Source organism: Dipodomys merriami, unplaced genomic scaffold (genome assembly GCF_024711535.1).
Source record: "Dipodomys merriami isolate MVZ:Mamm:240054 unplaced genomic scaffold, mDipMer1.0.p SCAF_6, whole genome shotgun sequence".
NCBI classification, from domain to species: domain Eukaryota; kingdom Metazoa; phylum Chordata; class Mammalia; order Rodentia; family Heteromyidae; genus Dipodomys; species Dipodomys merriami.
In genome coordinates, this window is record NW_027206179.1 from 68,981,479 (window position 1) to 69,001,737 (window position 20,259).

The 20,259-nt window shown below is 43.6% G+C and overlaps 1 protein-coding gene across 2 annotated transcripts in view; it reads left to right on the forward strand.

The window, feature by feature from the left end:
- Positions 1 to 20,259, forward strand: part of Mipep (mitochondrial intermediate peptidase) — a 111,928-nt gene that overhangs the window by 78,082 nt on the left and 13,587 nt on the right. For both annotated transcript variants that reach the window (XM_070003107.1, XM_070003108.1), the window contains 2 exons: positions 7,967 to 8,088; positions 12,028 to 12,101. In XM_070003107.1, coding sequence (XP_069859208.1) covers positions 7,967 to 8,088; positions 12,028 to 12,101 — 196 coding nt within the window. The remainder of the gene's footprint in view (positions 1 to 7,966; positions 8,089 to 12,027; positions 12,102 to 20,259) is intronic.

Below are 20,259 nucleotides of genomic sequence, written 5' to 3' on the forward strand. Positions count from 1 at the left end.
AATAAGAAGAAAGAACTAGATATAGTACATTGAAGAGACATCAAGGTTATGTTCTCCCTTAGCTTTTTTTTGCTGATAGCTGGTGATTCATGCTTCCACATGTGGCTTTTTGCTGGTTAATTGGAGATAGGAGTCTCAAATTGTTTGTCCAGGTTGGCTTTCAAGCCCAGACCTCAGATTTCAGACTCTTACATAGCTCAGATCACAAGCATGAGCCACCAGCACTTGATGTGGCTTTCTTTTCTTAACCTTGATTAAAGGGATAATCTTCAACCAGGCACTGGTGGCTCACCCCTGTAATCTAGCTACTCAGGAGGCTAAGATCTGAGTTCTGAGATTATGGTTCAAAGCCAGCCCAGGCAGAAAAGTCTGTGAGACTCTGACCTCCAGTTAACCATTAAAAAGCTGGATGTATAGCCGGGTATTGATAGCTCACACCTACAATCCTAGCTACTTAGGAAGTTGATATCTGAGTATCTGTAAGTTTGAAGCCAGCCCAGGCCGGAAAGTCCATGAGATTTATCTACAATAAAACACTCAAAAACCAAAGTAATGCTGTGACTTAAAGTGGTAGAGCACTAGCTTTGAGCAAAAGAGTTCAGGGACAGTGCCCACAACGGACAAAAACAAACAAAAATTTGGAAGTGGAGATGTGGCTCAAATGGTTCAGTGCCATCCTTGAGTGAAAAAGCTCAAGGACAAATCCCAGACCTAAGTTCAAGTCCCAGTACTGGTACAAGAAATACAAGGCCAAATATTTTTATTTAGCTTCTGTATTCTAATATTATTACATTGTAACTTAATATTTGCTGACCCCTTTTATATAAGTAGATGTAGTAATACAACTGTGGCTATATTTATTTATATATCTGCTCATTTTAGTTAGTGGTGTTGATTCTTATCTTACATTTTTGAAGAAAAATTCCAATAATGTATACTAATTGACTTTATCAAAGTCCTGCATACATTTCACCTACAATGTTCCTTTTCTTTTTTCTTTTTTTTTTGGTCAAAAATTGCTATAAGCCATGACATCAGGAATTTTGGAAAGTCTTGAGAGGAGCCAGTTGGGAGGATTGATGACAGGTTGAGAGAAAACAGGAGAGCCTAGCAATTTCAGTCAGGTCAGCAGTAACATGGCCTGCCGTGAGGCCTCTGTGTCTGAGGTCTGCACTTCATAAACTGTGGGCTGTCATGTTGGGATTTACCACGCATGTCCAGTGTTGTTCCTCTGCAGCAGTGGGCTGGGGGGGCTTAGTCATGTGACCTTGAGAACTGGAAGGCAGTGTTCCAGGCTAGGACACTCAGAGCACTTCCTCTCAAGGACCCCTTCTCTTCTGGGCTGGTGCTCCTAACCTGGCAGGCCTTGTTTTCTGTGTTCCTTGACAGTAAGGGTATAGAATGAAGGCCCAATCCTCTCTTCTTCTTTTTTTTTTTTACCCAGGATTATAGCAACAGAAAAAGCTGTGTTAAGTTCATTTTTTTTGTTTTTGTATTTGTACTGATGCTTGAATTCAGGACCTTGTACTCTCACTTGGCTTTGTCACTCAAGGCTGGCACTCTGCCTCCTGAACCACACCTCTTCTTCTGGCTCTTGCTGGTTCATGGACTTTCCTGGCTGGGCTGGTTTCAAACTGTGATCCTCCAATCTTAGCCTACTCAGTAGCTAGGATTACAGGTGTGAGCCACTGGCACCTGGCTCACAGAATTAATTTAGCCTTGGAAAAGGAAGCTCCACACTGCAATAGCAGCAGCATAGTTTAACATGTTAGTCTTACATATCAAGATACAAAAATACATGCCGAGCATACATCTTTCTCTACATTACCACTCAAATCTGAGTAGTTTATGCAAGTACTGTTTTACGAGAATCTTATGACATCCAGATGAAAACTAGAATCACTTTCTCTGTGACAACAGAATCACAGCCTACCTCCAGAGGAGCAGGCATGGGATGTTGTTAGAAAAACTCCTTTACCACAACCTGCCCAACTCCCAGCAACTCGGAACAACATGGGAATGCCAAGCAACAAAGCTCAGCACCATAACTAGGATTCAGTCTTGTTACTGACCTCAGTGGTCAATTTTGTTTATATAGGAATAAAAGCCCTGCAGGTCAAAACCTCTGGAAATTCAGACTGGGTCCTAGCAAAAACTAAGTCTAGTAGCAGAGCAAGGACTCACTGAATTAAATGGAAATAGGTTAAGTGAAACAAGAAACTATTAATGTGATTTAGAAAAGAAATGAAGTAATTTTAATATGGTTGAGAGAAGAAATGACTGGCAAGCAATTAGCAGAGCACAGAACTAGAACCAAGAAATGTTCTCTTTTTTGTCCTCATCAAAATGTTTTAACACGGGACATGTACTATGGCTCATGCAGGTAAGTAATCATATCTGCTTAGAAGCTCAGATCTAAGGATCCTGATTTGAAGTTAGCTCAAGCAGGAAAGTCTTTAGACTCTTATCTTCACTTCATCAGCAAAAAGCTACAAGTAGAGCTGTGGCTCAAGTGGTAGGTGCTAGCCCTGAGTTCAAGCTCCAGTATCTAGTATCAGCACACATAAAAACATTAGTTCTGTGGTATATTTTTTTTGGTAGGTGTTTGAACAGATGCATTAGAAGTGAAATGAGAAGTTATAGATGTCTCACTTGGCCTTGGGGTCTGTTGTGGGTGTCAGGGCTTTGAAATCAGGTTGGCTGTATAGCCGGCTTTCTCTCACCTCACAGGCCGAAGGTGAGAGAGAAGACAAGGGAGGTTGGGGATTTCTCAACAGATAGCTTTTATCTTTAAATCCAAACTTGTGATTCCAGTTTTGACCTCTTCCTGGCTAGCAGGAAGTGGGAAGGGGTGGAGGAGAATGGACAGCTTCCACATGAAGGGCCTGTAGAGGACATCACTTCTGCCCAAGGGGCAGCCTGGGCCAGGATCCCTGCCAGATGAAACAACTCTGCTCAAGCTTAGCAGAAGGGGGGCCAGTGCTTTGGTTCTGTTTCTGGAAAGAAGCGGAGAGAAAGTTAGGAGGGAATCTTAGCCAGCTCTGCCAGCAGCCTTGGGAAAATTACTCTTCTCTAGTCTATTTGTAAAATATAAACTTTTCATTATTTGTTCTGGGTTTATTATTTTGTTTTGTTTTTGTCAGTCATGGAGCTTGAACTCTGGGCCTGAGCACTGTCCCTCAGCTCTTCAGCTCAAGGCAAACGCTCTACCACTTGAGCCACAGCGATGCTTCAGGTTTTCTGGTGATTAATTGGAGATAAGAACCTCACAGACTTTCCTGTCTGGGCCAGCTTTGATCCTCAGATCTCAGCCTCCTGAGTAGCTAGCATTACACGCGTGAGCCACCTGCACCCGGCACTTTTCATTATTTGTTACTGTTTTGATAAGTAGGTTAGTATTTTTTTAAACAAACCAAACCACCTGTAAAGACTTCATAAAGACATCAAGTATACCTTTAATAAATATAGATATCCCTTTTTCACCCTTAGTGGGTGATTTCTTGCGCTGTTTACGAACACAACTCTTATCTAAAAGTAATCATGATAGTAAAGTTCTATATCAGTAATAAATTACTCCAGACATAGTAAATGTCAGTTTCTGTGGGTCAGGTGTCTGTCCAACCTAGCTGTTGCCTATACTTCAAGTCTTCCTTGCCAGTCAGGTGCCAAAAGTAGTTTCAGAAAGTCACATAATCAACGAATGCTGGGATTGGGGTTTGAACTCAGGGTCTGGGTGTATGTAATCCCTTAGCTTTTTTCATTCAAGTCTGGCACTGTACCACTTGAGCCACAGCTTCTGAACTTTTTACTGGTTAATTAGAGATGAGTCTCATGGACTTTCCTGCGCTGGCTTTGAACTTCAGTCCTCAGATGTCACCCTCTTGAGTAGTGGCAGAACTGTTTTTCGGAAGCTGTTAATAGCCTAAGCTGCAAATTTGTTTTACACCATAGCCGCCTCTTTGTCTGCAATGGAATGTGATTCTGGGGCCCCTCAGCTAGTCAGAAGTCCACCCCTCATTAGTGCTCAGCACGAGGTTGATGGTATCCACTGTGCACCAGGCCCTAGTCCATATGATGAGGGAAGAAATGGTAAAGAAACTGCTCCATTGCTACATTCCTGTCCCTGGAAGGCTGTGATGTTAGAGGATGGACCAGTAAATAAGGATCCTTAAAGGGTCCTCTAAGCCAAGGTTTGTAGTGTATCCAGAGAGCCTGTAGCCTGTCACTTCTTTAGCTCCATGTTCTGTCTTGCAGGTGGAACATTACCAAACACAAGAAAACATTTCATAGCCATGCCCTGAGATAGTGTGAAGATTCAAGAACTACATGTCCATTAGCTAAGGAAAGTTGTAAAGGTGTTTGTGTCTTTTGCTTTTGGAACTAGACATGTTTGTTAAACATCAAAGGAGAGTGAGTGCTTTCGTCCGTCTGACAGGTATCTCTTAGGAAGAGGAAAACTTCTGTTTAAAAGGAAGATATCGGTGGCTCATGCCTATAGTCCTCACTACTCAGGTGGCTGAGATCTGAGGATCCTAATCTGAAGCTAGCCTGGAAAAAAATTCAGTAAGACTTAATCTCCAGTTAACCACCCAAAAGCCAGAAGTGGAGGTATGGCTCAAGTAGTAGAATACCAGCCTTAAACAAACAGAGCTAAGAGAGAGAGAGAACAAGGCTCTGAGTTCCAGTACTGGAAACAGAAAGAGGAGAGAAGAGAGAGGAGAGAGAGAGAGAGAGAAAGAGAAGAGAGAGAGAGAGAGAGAGAGAGAGAGAAAGAGGAGAGAGAGACAGAGAGAGAGAGAGAGAGAGAGAGAGACAGAGAGAGAGAGAGAGAGAGAGAGAGAGAGAGAATACATATCAGAGCATAACCTGAAAAGCTGTCTTTCATTTTTTTCAGATGGTTGAATGACATGGAAACAAGGCTTAATATTAGGGTGAATTAGCTGGAGTTCAGCAATTGTGTTCAAACCACAGTGGAATTGTAGGTCTATGTCAGCCATGAGCTTACAAACCTCTGATGAAAGGTGTTAGGTAGCTATAATTTCTTGAGGTAAGGGAAGGGTGTGTAGTACAAATCCAAACCTGTAATTAAGGAGCAAGCTGCAGTGAAAGCACCTGAATCCAGGCAGAGGGTCCACTTCAGATGATGGTGCTCCACAACAATCTGCGTGTGTCTGTATGTGTGTCTGTGTGTGTTGGTACTGGGGATTGAACTTAGGGCACAGTGCTTTAGTTTTTTGGCTCTATGCTGGTGCTCTACCACTTGAGCCACAGCTCTACATCTAGCTTTTTGGTGGCTCATAGGACATGAGTCTCACAGACTTTCCTGCCTGGACTGGCTTCAAACTGTGATCCTCAGATCTCAGCCTCTTGAGTAGGAAGGGTTACAGGCATGAACTGTCAATACCATACCATACCATTATCTCCTTACCAGCCTTGATGTTTCTTTGTATAGTTTTGAAAGGCCCTTTTTAGTTACTCTCTTTATGTGGCAACTCACTTTGGGGTAGAGGAAACTAAGGAACCTAGATTTTTGTTTGTTTGTTTTGTTTTGTTTTGTTTTGTGGATCATAGGGCTTGAACTCTGGGCTTGGGCGCTGTCCCTCAGCTCTTCAGCTCAAGGCGAGCGCTTCACCACTTGAGCCACGGTGCCACTTCCGATTTTCTAATGTTTTATTGGAGATTAGAGTCTCAGGGACTTTCCTGCCCGGGCTGGCTTTGAACCGCGATCCTCAGATCTCAGCTTCCTGAATAGCTAGGATTACAGGCGTGAGCCACTGGCGCCCGGCCCTAGATGTTTCTTGCTTCACTCAAGTCAGGCCATTCTTGAGGCAGGTCTGCTTTCAAGATAAAACTGACTTCAAGTCATATCTAAATAATTAAACTCTGCTCTGTGCTGCAAAGGCTGCCAAGCTAGTCCTGGCACATGGGCAGGAAAAAAGGTTACAGAACAAAGGCTGTTGACTGGGTCCTGTTAATTCTAGGGCCTCCCCTCTACAATATGCTTATTGTTAAATTTTAATTAGGGTATCTGAAAAGAAACTACCACATTATCTTCAGGCAGGAAAGAGAAGCTTATGCCTGAGCCACTCGCCCCCAGCACAGGTTGGAGACACACTTGGAAATGGGGGAACACCTTGCTGGCTGAGATTAAGTAGGGAAGGGGCAGGGAGCAGATGTGGCCATGCGAGATGTAGATGTGACCTCAGAGCCTGGGAACCTCCCACAATCTGAAGGAGATGTGACCACGGTGGTCCAGGATGTGACCTCAGAGAAGGGGGCGGTGTGCCAGTCACCTAGATGACACAGGTGCAGGTGCTAGGCTGGAGCACTGGGTTGGAGGTTGGGGCACCTATGTGTAGATTCAGATCACACACAGACTCAAGAGTACCTAACACTTACTTTACCCGTAGCAAGAGTTGGTGTCTGTACTGACACAGCTCTAAAGAAAACATCATATCCAGACTCCTATGGGTGACAAATGTCACCGGCAATCCAGAGTTCTACGTATCATATCGTTGAGTAGATCATCATTTCAAAAGAATGTAAAGATTCGCGTGTGTGTGTGTGTGTGTGTGTGTGTGTGTGTGTGTGTGTGTGTGTGTGTGTGTGTGTGTTTTCATGTGTGATGGTCCTGGGGCTTGAATTCAGAGCCTGGATGCTCTCTCTGAGCATTTTGTTCAAGGCTAACTCTACCACTTGTGCCAACAGTTCCACTTCTGCCTTTCCAGTAGTTTATTGGAGATAACGGTCTCACTCACAGTCTGCTTGGGCTGGTTTTGAACTATAGTCCTCAGATCTCAGCCTCCTGAGTAGCTGGATTACAGGTGTGAGCTGTCGACAACTAGTATAAACCTCCCTTTTAAAAATAAGATTATATATTATACAGAACCATGTCACAGTGTACATGGATTCCAGAGACCTAGCCCTTTGGCTAAACCTTTGTCAAAGCTTGCTAGATTAAGGGGTTGGGGTGTGGTTCAAGTAATAGAATTAACCAGCCTTGCAAACACAAGGCACTGAGTTCAAACCCAGTACTAGCAAAAATAATTAAATGCCAGTTTTACTAGACTGAAATTTGATCACAGATGCTTTCTTTTAAATACTGCTTTTCTCTAAATCAGACCAAATATCTGTGTCTGCCTTGTGTACCTCCCTGCTGCATGGGCTTTCTTGGCAGAAGACTGGGGGCTGCGTTTGTGGTGCTCAGCTACTCCTAGCAAGGGCCTAGATTTTTGTGAGCCTTTGGGACCCTCACCCCTTGGGGGTGGTATCTGTGTTTTTGTGGTGCTGTGCAGTGAACAGTATCTTATGGCAGGTAGGGTGTTGGCCTGGTCACTGTGACAGAGACATAAAATAATAGTAATATAGATATATTCCCCCAAGACCACCACCAAGCATGTGTGTCACTTAGGGCTACAGCCAGACAGTGTAACCAACCAGGATCACAAGCCATGTGATTATACTGGCTCAGGGTGGCAGCTGCTCATCATCGATGCTTCAATGGTGGCCTGGGTGTGTCTGCATCACTGGGTGCTGCCTTCAGAGACGGGTCCACCTGGGGCACAGCTGGGAGGCAGGATGAGACTCAGTGCGTGCCCAGTCCTGAAGGCCAGAGCCCACAGAGCACCATTTCCCCGGGCCTTTCCTCTGTCCCCAGGGCCTCTCTGTCCAGACTCCCTCTGTTCTGAGGATCCAAGGCTTATTGTAACCTCACCTCTGTAAGGGCCCCAACTCTAAATACAACCACATGCTGAGGTACTAACTTAAGCCTTCAACACCTAATTTTGGAGAAGACACAGTTGATCGTATATAAAATGTGAAAGTGTCAGTATCAACATGACATGCCCTTGTAGGGTGAGATTAAGGCCACACATGTGCAGGTTTCTCTGGGTGCTAACATTGTGCTCTCTTGTATAATCCCAGAATCCACAGACTGAACCGTTGTCATGTTTTTTGTGTTCGGCAGGCCTGGCAGCTGCGGTTCAGTCACCTTGTGGGCTATGGTGCCAAATACTACTCATATCTGATGTCCAGAGCTGTGGCATCCATGGTTTGGAAGGAATGCTTCCTTCAGGATCCTTTCAACAGGTAATCAGGGCTGGGGGAGGTCCATAAAATCTCCTCCTTCAATCACAGTTGCCCCGTCACCTCATTACATGTGAAGTCAGCCTCACCGAGGGAGGAGGGCCCTGGGGACATGATGTGGGAGGTCTGTGAACCGTCTTCATTCTGTCCTTCACTCCAGTGACTCCCCCACTCCTGCCTCTTGCCACAGCCAGGAATGTATTCCCTATGTCACACCTCTGCAGTGGGGTCTATATGTAACCTTTCAGGGACTCCAGATAGGGTACTAGGGTTCCTCCACATCTGCACAGGGCAGCCTGTGTGCTTCTTCATGTGTTTTTATGTTGTGTGTGTGTGTGTGTGTGTGTGTGTGTGTGTGTGTGTGTGTGTATGTGTCTCTGCATGTGTATACGTGTGCTAGTACACCCTGTTAACTCAGAGCCTGGGTGCTGTCCCTTAGCTTTTTGGCTCAAGGCTGGAACTCTACCACTTGAGCCACACCTCCAACTTCTGGCTTTTTACTGGCTAACTGGTGATAAGTGTATCATAGGCTTTCCTGCCCAGGCTAACTTTGAACCTCGATCCTTAGATCTCAACCCCCTGCGTAGCTCAGATTACGGTGTGAGCCTCTGCACCCAGCCTTCTACCTTTCTTCTTTACTGCTTGGCACAGGGCTTAGCACTCTCCCTCACTTGGGAGAAGCACCATTGAAACACTGTTAATAGTTTCTTTCTTGAAATTACCCCCTCTACCTGCTTTTTTATTTCCTGGGAAGTCTGGAGAAGGGAACTTCTCTTCCTACCCCAACACAGGTCCATTTTCGGTGGCCCTTGCCTGCCACCTACATAGTTTAGACAGCTGCAGAGTGCCTTCTCCCATTGCTCTCTGTCATCTGGCCTGGGAGGTCTTGCCCACATATCCATCACTGGGATAGCCAGTGGTCCAGACAGTCATTTCCCAGTTTTCTAGAAGAGGCAAAGGGACAATTGCATGGGATTAGCCCATGACCATGGTGAACCTGTAGCAAGTCAGTGCCCCCACCTTTCTTTCCCAGAGTAAAGGCAGATCATGACACTGGAGGGTACAGGGGAAGCAGGGCTTGAGAAAGGTAGGCTGACCATGGAGAGGGCATGGGCTGTGGTGCTCCCTGACTTGACTTCGGTATCCTCATAGGACTCGTAACAACAGGAACCCAGAGAAGTTGGGGTTTGGCCTTAGGATTCCTTAGCAGGTGTTTCTTTGAAAGCAAAACAGTAATTATGACCTGATGTCATAGTGGTTTTAAAGCACTTTATCTCACCACCACACGGATGAACACACCTGCACCTTTCAGGCAGTTCTGAAAGGTGCCTGTTAACTTCGTCGCCTACCATAGCTTAGGTTCATGCCCTCTTTAGATGTGAAGGGTGCCATAGAGATTGCACCTAGCAGCTGGGAGGGTGGATGTTTCCTAAGAGGAAACTGAGGCTCACAGAAGGTGAGTAGTTTGCTCTAGGTGTCACAACTAACAGACTGGACTGAGGGGACCCTGTGGGTCTCCCCAATGTAGATCTCCAGCCCCCAGTTCCCTGCCCACCTCTTTCATTCCCTGGGCTTCTCTAACTGACACACTTGGATTGTCTCAGCACGTAATAATCATACTCTGTTCCAAAGTCTTTGGAACTTGAATTCGAGTCAAGATTTTTTTTCCTGGTCCTAGACACTGTCTCTGAGGGTTTTGCTCAAGACTAGTGCTCTACCACTTGAGCCACAGCTCCACTTCTGGCTTTTGGGCTGGATAATTGGAGATAAGAGTCTTAATGGACTTTCCTGCCCGAATAGCCTTCAAACTGTAATCCTCAGATCTCACTCTCCTAAGTAGCTAGGATTACAGGCATGGGCCACCACCATCACTCAGCATAGAGGGTTTTTTTTTTTTTAATGTTGTACAGCTTGCCCCCATGTTATTTTGTATTCTGCCTTTGCAGACTGTAGACACCTAGTCTCCTTTTCAGATTTTATTATTTTTGAAGGATCTGCAGCCAAACTTGACTACCATAAATCAGTGTCAGGGATTGCAACACTCTATTGGTGATTTCTATAAAACAGGCAAAATACCATCTTATTTGAGGAAATTATACTTTAGAAGAAAACCACATACTATTAAAGACATCTATTTCAAAATATTTATATCTTGATTAAATGTGTAATTCTCACCTAGACATGTAGGAACCAGACATAAAACTAAGACTTGAAAGGAAGCTAGTCAAAGCATTAGGCTAGGAAATTCCTAGCCTCTCTCAAAGGGTCCTTTTTATTTATCTAGAGACAGAGTTTTGCTTTGTAGCTCAGGCTGGCCTTGAACTCACACCCTGTCTGATTAGAGACCATGTTCATAAAAATTACCTATACATAGCAATGCTCTGGAGTCAGTAGAATGCAAATAGTATCAAAATGTATTTAACTCAGGATTGGCGTGTAACTCACCCCATGGTAAAGCAATCCTTCCCCTCACACCTAATTATTTAACTCATCGGGGTATGTAGTCAGTTTTATTTAAGAGAATGACATCTTCCATAAAGTATAAAAACTACATCACTAAGTAGCTCTTTGCAGGAACCATTCATGTGGAGAATTTATGTGCCTTCATGTGTTGGTACAATGTTCCTCAGAGGACTGTCATCTATACTCACTCTGTTAACAGTAGGCCTGAGAAGATGGAAATGAAGGAGCTCTTTGCTCCTCTGCTTTGGCCACCAGCACATACAGAGGCTGCTGATAGCTACCCTGTACTCTCCTTTTCTTATTTCAGTGTCCTCACCTATCCTTTCTATGCTGTGTGTGTGTATGTGTGTGTACACACATGTGCATGCATGTACACACACCAATTCTGGGGCCTGAACTCAGGGCCTGGGCACTGTCCCTGAGCATTTTTGCTCTAGGCTAGCTCTCTACCACTTGAGCCATAGCTCCATTTCTGGCTTTTTTAGTGCTTAATTAGAGAGGCAAGAGTCTCACAAACTTTCCTGCCTATGCTATAGCTTTGAACCTCAATCCTCGGATCTCCGCCTCCTGAGTAGCTAGGATTACAGGTTTGAGCCACCAGCTCCCAGCACATTTGTGTCTTCTTGTATTCTCTGAAAATAAAGACTGACATAAGTAATTCTAAACCTTCCTTTAAAATAGTCCCCACAAGTATACAGAATTGGATAGCAGCTTATTCCTTCCATATCAAATAAATCAAATGTAGTTTATTCTGTAGAGAGGCTGCTGGTTAACAAAACAGAAAGCCAAAAATGCACTTATCCTATTATAACAAACCTATTGATTCTGGTATTATTTATGTTGGCATCAATTTTTAAAAAATCAGAATTTGGGTCCAGTGTTGGTGGCTCATGCCTGTAATCCTAGCTACTTGGAGGCTGAGATCTGAGGATCATGGCTTGAAGCCAGCCCAGGCAAGAAAGTCTGTGTGACTCTTTATCTCCAATTCACCAGCAAAAAGCCAGAAGTGGAGGTATGGCTCAAGCAGTAGAGCTCCAGTCTTAAGAGAAAAAGGTAGGGCTGGGAAGATGGCTCAGTGGTAGAGCGCTTGCCTTGCATGCAGGAGGCCCTGGGTTCGGTTCCTCAGTACCACATAAGCAAAATGAAAAAAGCCGGAAGTGGTGCTGTGGCTCAAGTGGTAGAGCTCTAGCCTTGAGCTGAAGAGCTGCCAGGCCCAGAGTTCAGGCCCCACGACTAGACCCAAAAAAAAAAATGCTATCATGAAAAGAGAAAAAGGTAAGGCACAGCACCCAGGACCAGATTTCATGTCCTAGTACCAGCACCCAAAAAGTCAGAATTAGATTCTGAGAAGGAAGAAAATAATCTCCCCTCTTGCCTGGTGGTGGGCTTTGTGACTGGGGCATCAGGGTCACCACCTCTAAAACATTCAGGGCAGGTATGGGTGAGCAGGTGTGGCTAATAGCATTTCCTCTACTGCAGGGCTGCTGGGGAGCGCTACCGCAGGGAGATGCTGGCCCACGGCGGGGGCAAGGAGCCCATGCTTATGGTACAAGGTAAAGCAAAGTCTAGGCGGCTGCCTTTCCTGCAGTCCAACTTTCCAAGTTTATGAGTTCTGTGCTTTGGTGCTTTGCTTTTGGAGTACTACGACACTTTAAAATATTGTGATAGGCTGGGCACCAGTGGCTCACCCCTGTAATCCTAGCTACACAGGAGGCTGAGATCTGAGGATCATGGTTTGAAGCCAGCCTGGGGAAGAAAGTCTGTGAGACTCTTATCTCCAATTAACCACCAGAAAACCAGAAGTAGTGCTGTGGCTTAAGCGGTAGAGCGCTAGGCTTGAGCTGGAAAGTGCAGGGACAGTGCCCAGGCCCAGAGTTCAAGCCCCACGAATGACAAAAAATAAAAAAAAGAAAACAACATTGTGATGTTTACCTTAAATTCTTGGAAAATTTGCTTTGAGAAATTAACAGGTCAGACCGTTTTGTTGTTGTGCTAAATCATTCATTTATTCCTATCTCCTATTTATTTCCTATTCCTTTAGTTTTTCTTCTGAGAAATACCAAGGCATGGAGGTAGACTTTTTTTAAACATGTTGCAAAGTTAGAACCTTATTCCTGCCCATCCCCCAAGTACTGGAGACTGACCTCAGGGACTTATACTCTTACTTAGATTTTTCACTCATGGCTAGCACTCTACCAGTTGAACCACAGCTCCATTTCTGTTTGTTTTTTTACTGGTTGATTGGGGATAAGATTCTCACAGACTTTCCTGCCCTGGCTGACTTCAAACCATGATCCTCAGATCTCAGCCTACTGAGTAGCTAGCTGCTAAGATACTAGGCATCTGGCTAGGCCTTTAACTTTTAAATTATCTTTTTGCAATATCACAAATGCTTGTTCTCCTGTGAAATTTTTGACTTTTGTGTAAATATTTTTATGGAAAACTTACTTATAAATTGACCACCATGATTTTTCTCACAAATTTTTCTAGGAAGATGTAAATATTATTGGGAACCCAGAAAATATTGACAGTTCTGTTTGTGGCTAGGCCTTCTTACAAAATTGCACTCAGAAAATGAATCCCAATATTAGGGAAGTGTTGCTTCAATGTAGTGATTGAGAGGGTTGTGGTAGGAACTAGTCTGACTTATATGTCCCCTTGCCTATAGCAGTTGAAGAAGGCCTAGCCACTCAATGTTAAATCCAGGCCCTTTCCTTCAATATTTCATTTATCAAAGATCTAGTGGGGCCAGGCTTTGGTGGCTCAAGGTGGAGGCTTAAGGATTATAGTTCAAAAGCTATCCCAGGCAGGAAAGTCTGTGAGGCTCCTATCCCAACTACCAAAAAGCTAGAAGTGGAAGTGTGGCTCAAGTGGTAAAGCACCAGCCTTGAATGACAAAGCTGAGGGATGCACTAAGACCTGAATTCAAGCCCCAGTACTGGCGTGCGTGTGTGCGCGCACACACACACACACGCACGCACGCGCGCGTGCGTATATATTATATAAATATATAATTATATCCTCCCCCATAGTATAACCCCTGTTTTCACTGTATTTGATGTCCGTATAATTTGGGGAGGGGAAGGGAAAAAACAAAATGTTTAAATAGAGATACAGGTTGACCCATTGTAACAATGAGATGTAAAAGACACTGTTGAACAATGAACTTTACAATTTAGGCGGGGTGTGTGTGGGGCGGGGGGAGTGTAGTTGTGGAAGTGGGAAAGGGATGGTAGGGGAAAAACAAAGGAGGAGGCAACAATGTTTGATAATAAATGTACTCATTACCTTGCTCATGTAACTGTAACCCCTCTGTACAGTATTTTCACAATAAAAAACATAAAATATTAAAAATAAAAATATATAATTACATATTTATTTTTAATATTATATATATTTAGATGTAATATATAAATATATATAGCATTAATTACATACAGGCAGGATTCCAAATGTCAGTGGAGGCATATAGATAGATGCATAGAGCGCATCTCTGCTCTTAAGGAGCTTATGGCACCTCATAAGCCTTCTCTGGTTGGATAGATGGAGTGTTCATTCATTCAGGCTTCATCTACTCTTTGCTACACCAGGTTTATAAACCTGTCATCCAGCCCAGCAATCTCATAGCTTCTTGTAGCTTTAGTGGAATATGTCCTCTTGTCGTCTTGATGAAGAACACCAGCTGTTGCCACCTTAATGTCCTCATTGCTTCGTATGGGCCCTTCTTGAACTTTACCACATCCACAGTATTTTCATTGTTGTTGTTCCACAGCAAATCTTTTTATGTGGCCCAGGCTAGCCTTCAGTTCTGGGCTCAAGCTATCTTCCAGCCTCCCGAGTATGTAGATCTAAAGGCACACACCACTGCACCTGACTAGAACTGTCTTAAGTGATTTTCACATGCTAGTTAATCATCTTAGTACACTTTATAGGTAAGCATTATCATTCTCTTACATTTTATGTGGAAGATAATTAATAGACCAGGTCCCTCCCGGCCCATGTTAGGAGACAGTGAATGGGAGATCAGAATTTGAATTTTGGTGGCTATGGGGCTTGAACTCAGGATTTGGGTGCTGTCCCTGAGCTCTTTTGCTCAAGACTAGTGATCTACCGCTTTGAGCCACAGGTCCACTTCCTTGAGCCTGGGACATAGTGATCAAGCTTCTCAGCAGCCTGTGAAACAATTCTTTTAGCAAAGGGTCTGCTGTGAAGCCAGGCACAAGTGAACTTCATTGGCTGTTGCTTAGATTGTGTGCTTTTAGCTGGTAGTCTGCCAAGTTTTGTGATAGCACACCAAAGGATGAGGAGATGCTCAGGTTGCTTTCACTTAAAAGATGGTTTCTATTATGTGTGGTCTTTGAGAACTGTGCTTTGTCCTTTGGGGCTTTGAATGACTATCCACGTGTAAATATTCCATATGGTTTCAATACAAGGAAAAAGATAAATCCTTTTCATATTTCTCTTTGGACTGGTGTAATTTCCTACTTTGCTTCTGAAGCAGCCAGTGGTACAGCCACCATACTACAAATTCTCTTCTTTATCCAAAACATACTTGTATTTAGAAACTTAATATTTACCACCCCCGTTCACACACTTATGAGGAAAAGACAAGTCACGCATAAGACCACAGATGCAGAAGTATTCCAATTCTAGTGAACACTTTATACTTTTAATATCTTTCTCCATGTTCTTTCCAGTCTCATTAATTGCTGTGAGTTGTTTTGTGCCAGAGATGAACGGGGGGACCTGCAATGTGGTCATACTGGTTTTCACTTTGTAGAGTTGGACTTAAAAGACAAAGCCTGTTGGGGTCATTTTCTGTATGTACCAGACTGCACCAAAAACTAGAACGTTTTAGATGAGTTAAGGCCATGCATAGCCTTGCCTTCTAGTATTTCTATCTAGGGGATTTCTTGTAGGTGTGATTGGCAGAATTACTGAGGCTTGTGATTTAAAAAAAAAGCATAATCGGTCTAATTGGTGTTCCTCTTCTATGAAAGTGTAATGTGTGGGTGGATGGGCTTAACACAGGGCCTCACACTCTTACCTTCTTGCTCAAGGCTGGCAGCTTAGGCTGCCACTTAGGCTACACCTCCACTTCTGGCTTTTTGCTGTTGAATTGAACGTAAGAATCACACAGATTTTTCTGCCTGGGCTGGCTTTCAACCTCAGTTCTCAGATCTCAGCCTCCTGAATAGCTGGGATTAAGATGTGAGCCATGAGCAGCCAGCGAAGGTGCAACTTGTTACAGGTACTCTGCTTTATTTAACTGCTTCCTTTAGTAGATCATTATATACATAAGGAACAGTAGAATACCTCCTTTCATACTGTGTGCCTCTATTACCAAATCATGACTTCATTTTACTTCCCTGATGAGGGCTTGACTTTCAGATGGAGCTCCAAGCCATTTCTTCTGTCCCAAGTGCCTCCACATGGTACTTTGTGGTCTTTGAAGAAGACTTTAGAAGAAATAGCCGTAGTGTGAAAGTTTGTAGAGTCCATAAGCTTTATAGACCATGATAATGATAATACACCTCGTGAAGGTTAAAATGGGTTTGTGACTTTAAGTATCATTATCCTACAATTTGTGAAATTTGTGAAATTTATGCAATCACCTAGGGCAATCTCAATAAAAAAATTATTAATAATAAGGAGACCAGAGAAATCAGAGACAGCTTTTGATCTGGAATGCTAAATACTGCACTTAAATTTTTTTTTATTTTTTTTTCTATTCTTTTTTTTTATTGTGAAAATACTGTACAGAGGGGTTACAATTACATGGGCAGTAATGAGTACATTTCTTATTAAGCATTGTAGCCTCCTCCTTTGTTTCCCCTTCTCATCCTTTCCCGTCCTCCCTCCATCCCCCCAACCCAATCCTCCCCCCCCCACCAAAGTTGTAAAGTTCCTTTTTCCACATAACGACTTGTACATCTCATTGTTGCAATGATCCACCTGTATCCCTATTTAAACGATTTGCACTTAAAATTTTTTAAAAGGTATACACTTTTAGATTACCTTTTCCAACATGAGTCATCCCTTGGGACCTTGGCTCTCTGTTTGTTCTTTATGAGTCTCTCTGCCATTTTTAGTCCCTGCTGGCAGATGGCTCTTAGTGGCCAGAACCCATCTAAGGGAGTCCCAGAGAATGCTTGCTTTGCCTTTCTCTTTTCTCTTGTTTGCTCACATTTACACATTCATTGCTAGGCAACCATGTGTACCTATTCTGTAGCTGTGCAATACAATATACAGACTCAACCTTTTCTGTCCCTGACTGTGCAGAGGAGGCTGCCCAGGAAACAACAGGCCTTTCTTAAAGCTTTTTGAATTTTTCCTTTCAATGCTCTTACTGCCATTTAGACTGAGAATTTAACTTAAAGGTTAACACAGCTCCTAGCACTGCCATAGTAAGTTTCTTCGGAAAGCCACTCATGTTAAAGGAGATAAAATTGGAATTGACTTCAAAACTGTTTCTCCTTTTGGGTTGTGTGTGTGCTAACACTGGGGCTTGAACTCAGGGCCTGGGCACTGTCCTTTAATTGTTTTTCTCGCAAGTCTAGTACTCCACCACTTGAGCCACATCTCTTGTTCTGGCTTTTTGCTGGTTAATTGGACATAAGAATCTCATGGACTTTCCTGCCTATTCTGGCTTCAAACTGTAACCCTCTGATCTCAGCCTCCTGAGTAGCTAAGATTACAGGCATGAACCACCAACACCCGGATTTTTTTTTTTCCAATCCATCTCTGAAGAGGTTGTAGGTCTGAGTCCAACTCAGAGACTCAGACCTATGGCTGTGAGAAGTCAGAGATAGTATGGCCTCTGAAGAGGCCTGTCCTGAGCATGACTCAATGCCAGGACAGTGCAGACCCAAAGCAGCATTGTACTTGCCTAGCTCCCAAGTGAGGGCTGGCCCTGCGTTCTCACTGAGGATTTCGGCAGCTCCTTCCACACCCCACAGAGTTTTGGCTTAATGTGAACTATCATATTTCTGAGTAATAAGAGAACTTAACATTCGACTTCAAACAAACCATGATGATATGGCATTTTCATTCATTTTGCCATTTTAGAAAATATGTACTGGAATGTTTTTTTAAGTTGTGCTGTGGTGAACATGATCCTTAGTTGGGTTTCCATTATGATGCTTCTAGAAAATGTGCAGGTTTTTTTGGGGGGGGGGTTGTTTTGTTTTGTTTTGTTTTTTTGGTCAGTCATGGGGCTTGAACTCTGGGCCTGGGCTCTGTCCCTCAGCTCTTCAGCTCAAGGCTACCACTATACCAATTGAGCCACAGCACCACTCCTGGTTTTCTGGTGGTTTATTGGAGATAAGAGTCTCACAGACTTTCCTGCCTGGGCTGGCTTTTGAACCACAATCCTCATATCTCAGCCTCCTGAGTAGCTAGGATTATAGGTGTAAACCACTGGTGTCTGGCAAAAGTGGTGTGGTGTCTGGCAAACATACCCTGGTTGTGTGAGTAAGGCAAACCTAATATCTTCCCCGTGGGGCACTGAGTTGTCTCTTCCTGACACCCAAGGTAGAGGGATGCACAGGACTTCAAATAGAAACTACTAGGCTTGTGGCCTGACAGAGGGATTCTTTTTTAGTTTTTTTTTTTTTTGGTAGTTCTGGGACTTGAACTCAGGACCCAATCTCCCTGTACTTTTCTACTCAAAGCTAGTGCTCTACCATTTGAGCTACAGCTCCACCTCTGACTTTTTGGTGGTTCCTTGGAGATAAGAGTCTCACAGACTTTTCTGCCCTGGCTGACTTTGAACTGCAATCCTTGAATCTCAGCCTCTTGAGTAGCTGAGATTACTAGCGTGAGCCACTGGTGTTAATAACTCAGTTACTAACCATTTTTAGCCACGATGGCTCAGGGGGAAGATTCTGCCACAGCCTGGGAAACCTGCAGCTGCTTTGGGAAGGACATGCTTTCTGCCTCTGGTCACAGCATTCCTGTGGGCTAACCACAAAGAATTGGTGATTGGGAGGAGTGGAAGATTCCAGATTTTGGCCTTCCAGAAGGCTGTTTACAAATGATAAGCAACTTATTTCTGTACTCCTTTCCAGAAGAAAAGGTAGAGCTCTATCTCTAAGTCTGTGGCCAAAAACAGTTTGCAATTTGAGATACAGAGTTAAGTGTCAGAGTTGCATTAGGACTGAAGATCAGATAAGAGAAGAAGGGAAAGAAGTCAGTTCCCAGCAGACTCAAGCTCCCTTCCAAACTGACTCAGAGCAAGGTTTAGAAGCCTGAAGGGCCTTTCCTTAAGCTGATTAAGATCACTTAATACTTTACATTTCTACAGAGCTTTATAGTCGCCAAATCACATTCCCTTTCACCATAATCACCCCACATCATCTCATCAAATATCATTTTTGTTCACAAAACAAACCAGAGAATTATACTTTATATTCCAAAAGGTCACTTGTTTTGCCCCAGAAGCTTAGTACAAGCAATCCCTAAAGGCATTTACTTCTTTTTTTTCCTTCCTTCCTTCCTTCCCTTCCTTCCCTTCCTTCCCCTCCCTCCCTTCCTTCCTTCCCTCCTTCCTTCCTTCCTTCCTTCCTTCCTTCCCTCCCTCCTTCCCTCCTTCCTTTCTTCCTTCCCTCCTTCCCTCCTTCCCTCCTTCCCTCCTTCCTTTCGTGCCACTTCTGGAGCTTGAACTTAGTGTGTTGTCCCTGAACTTTTTTTTTGTACATTTTTTTTAATTGTAAAAGTACTGTACAGAGGGGTTACAGTTATATGAGCAAGGTAATGAGTACATTTTCCTATCAAGCATTGTTGCCTCCTTTGTTTTTCCCCTACCATCCCTTCCCTCCCACTTCCACAACTACGCCCCCCACCATTGTTACAATGGGTTAACCTGTATCCCTATTTAAGCATTTTTTCCCATTCTCCTCTCCAAATTAGAGAAGGATATATACAAGATGCAGGGCCTGACATCAAAGTGAAAACAGGGGTTATACTGTGGGGGCGGGACATACAAAGAAACAAAAAAAATTACACAGTACATATGACCATATAAGATGATGTTAAATGAAATGAACCCCAAGATAGGGACACAAATATTTTTGTTGGTATTGTTTCTAACATATTTATAATGTCCCTGAACTTTTGTGCTCAAGATTAGTGCTCTACCACTTTGACCTACAGCTCTACTTCCAGCTTTTTTGGTGATTAACAGGATATAAGAGTATCACAGATTTCTCTGCCTGGGCTGGCTTTGAACCACAACTCTCAGACCTCAGTCTCCTGAATAGTTAGGATTACCATCAGCATCTAGCTTGGTCTCTTTAAAAACTTTCTTGTTCCATAATATGACTATACTCTGCACCCTACTCACGGGCTCCATACCATTCTCTCCAGTGGAAGGATCCTAGCCTCTTTGGTGAGGTAGCTGATTCAGGTGTGGCACAGAGGAGATACCAAAGCAGCCTAGAACATCTTTCAGTGTCAGGAAGGGAGCAAATGCTGAGAAGCTTACAGTGATAGGTGGGTGTGTTACAGGAGTAAGGATCTCACTAACTAAGCCTTTTTGATCAATCATAGTATTGGTGTGTAATCCAGAGCATGAAAGGACTGAGTAGTAAGTATATGAAGAACAGCCATTTCTCCTGGAGAGAAGTTCTAAGTAATGAGTGTGCAGAGTGGCTTCCTTTCAAAGAGTACACTGTGGAAAGGATGAGGGGAGGAGGGGGCTGACACATACTG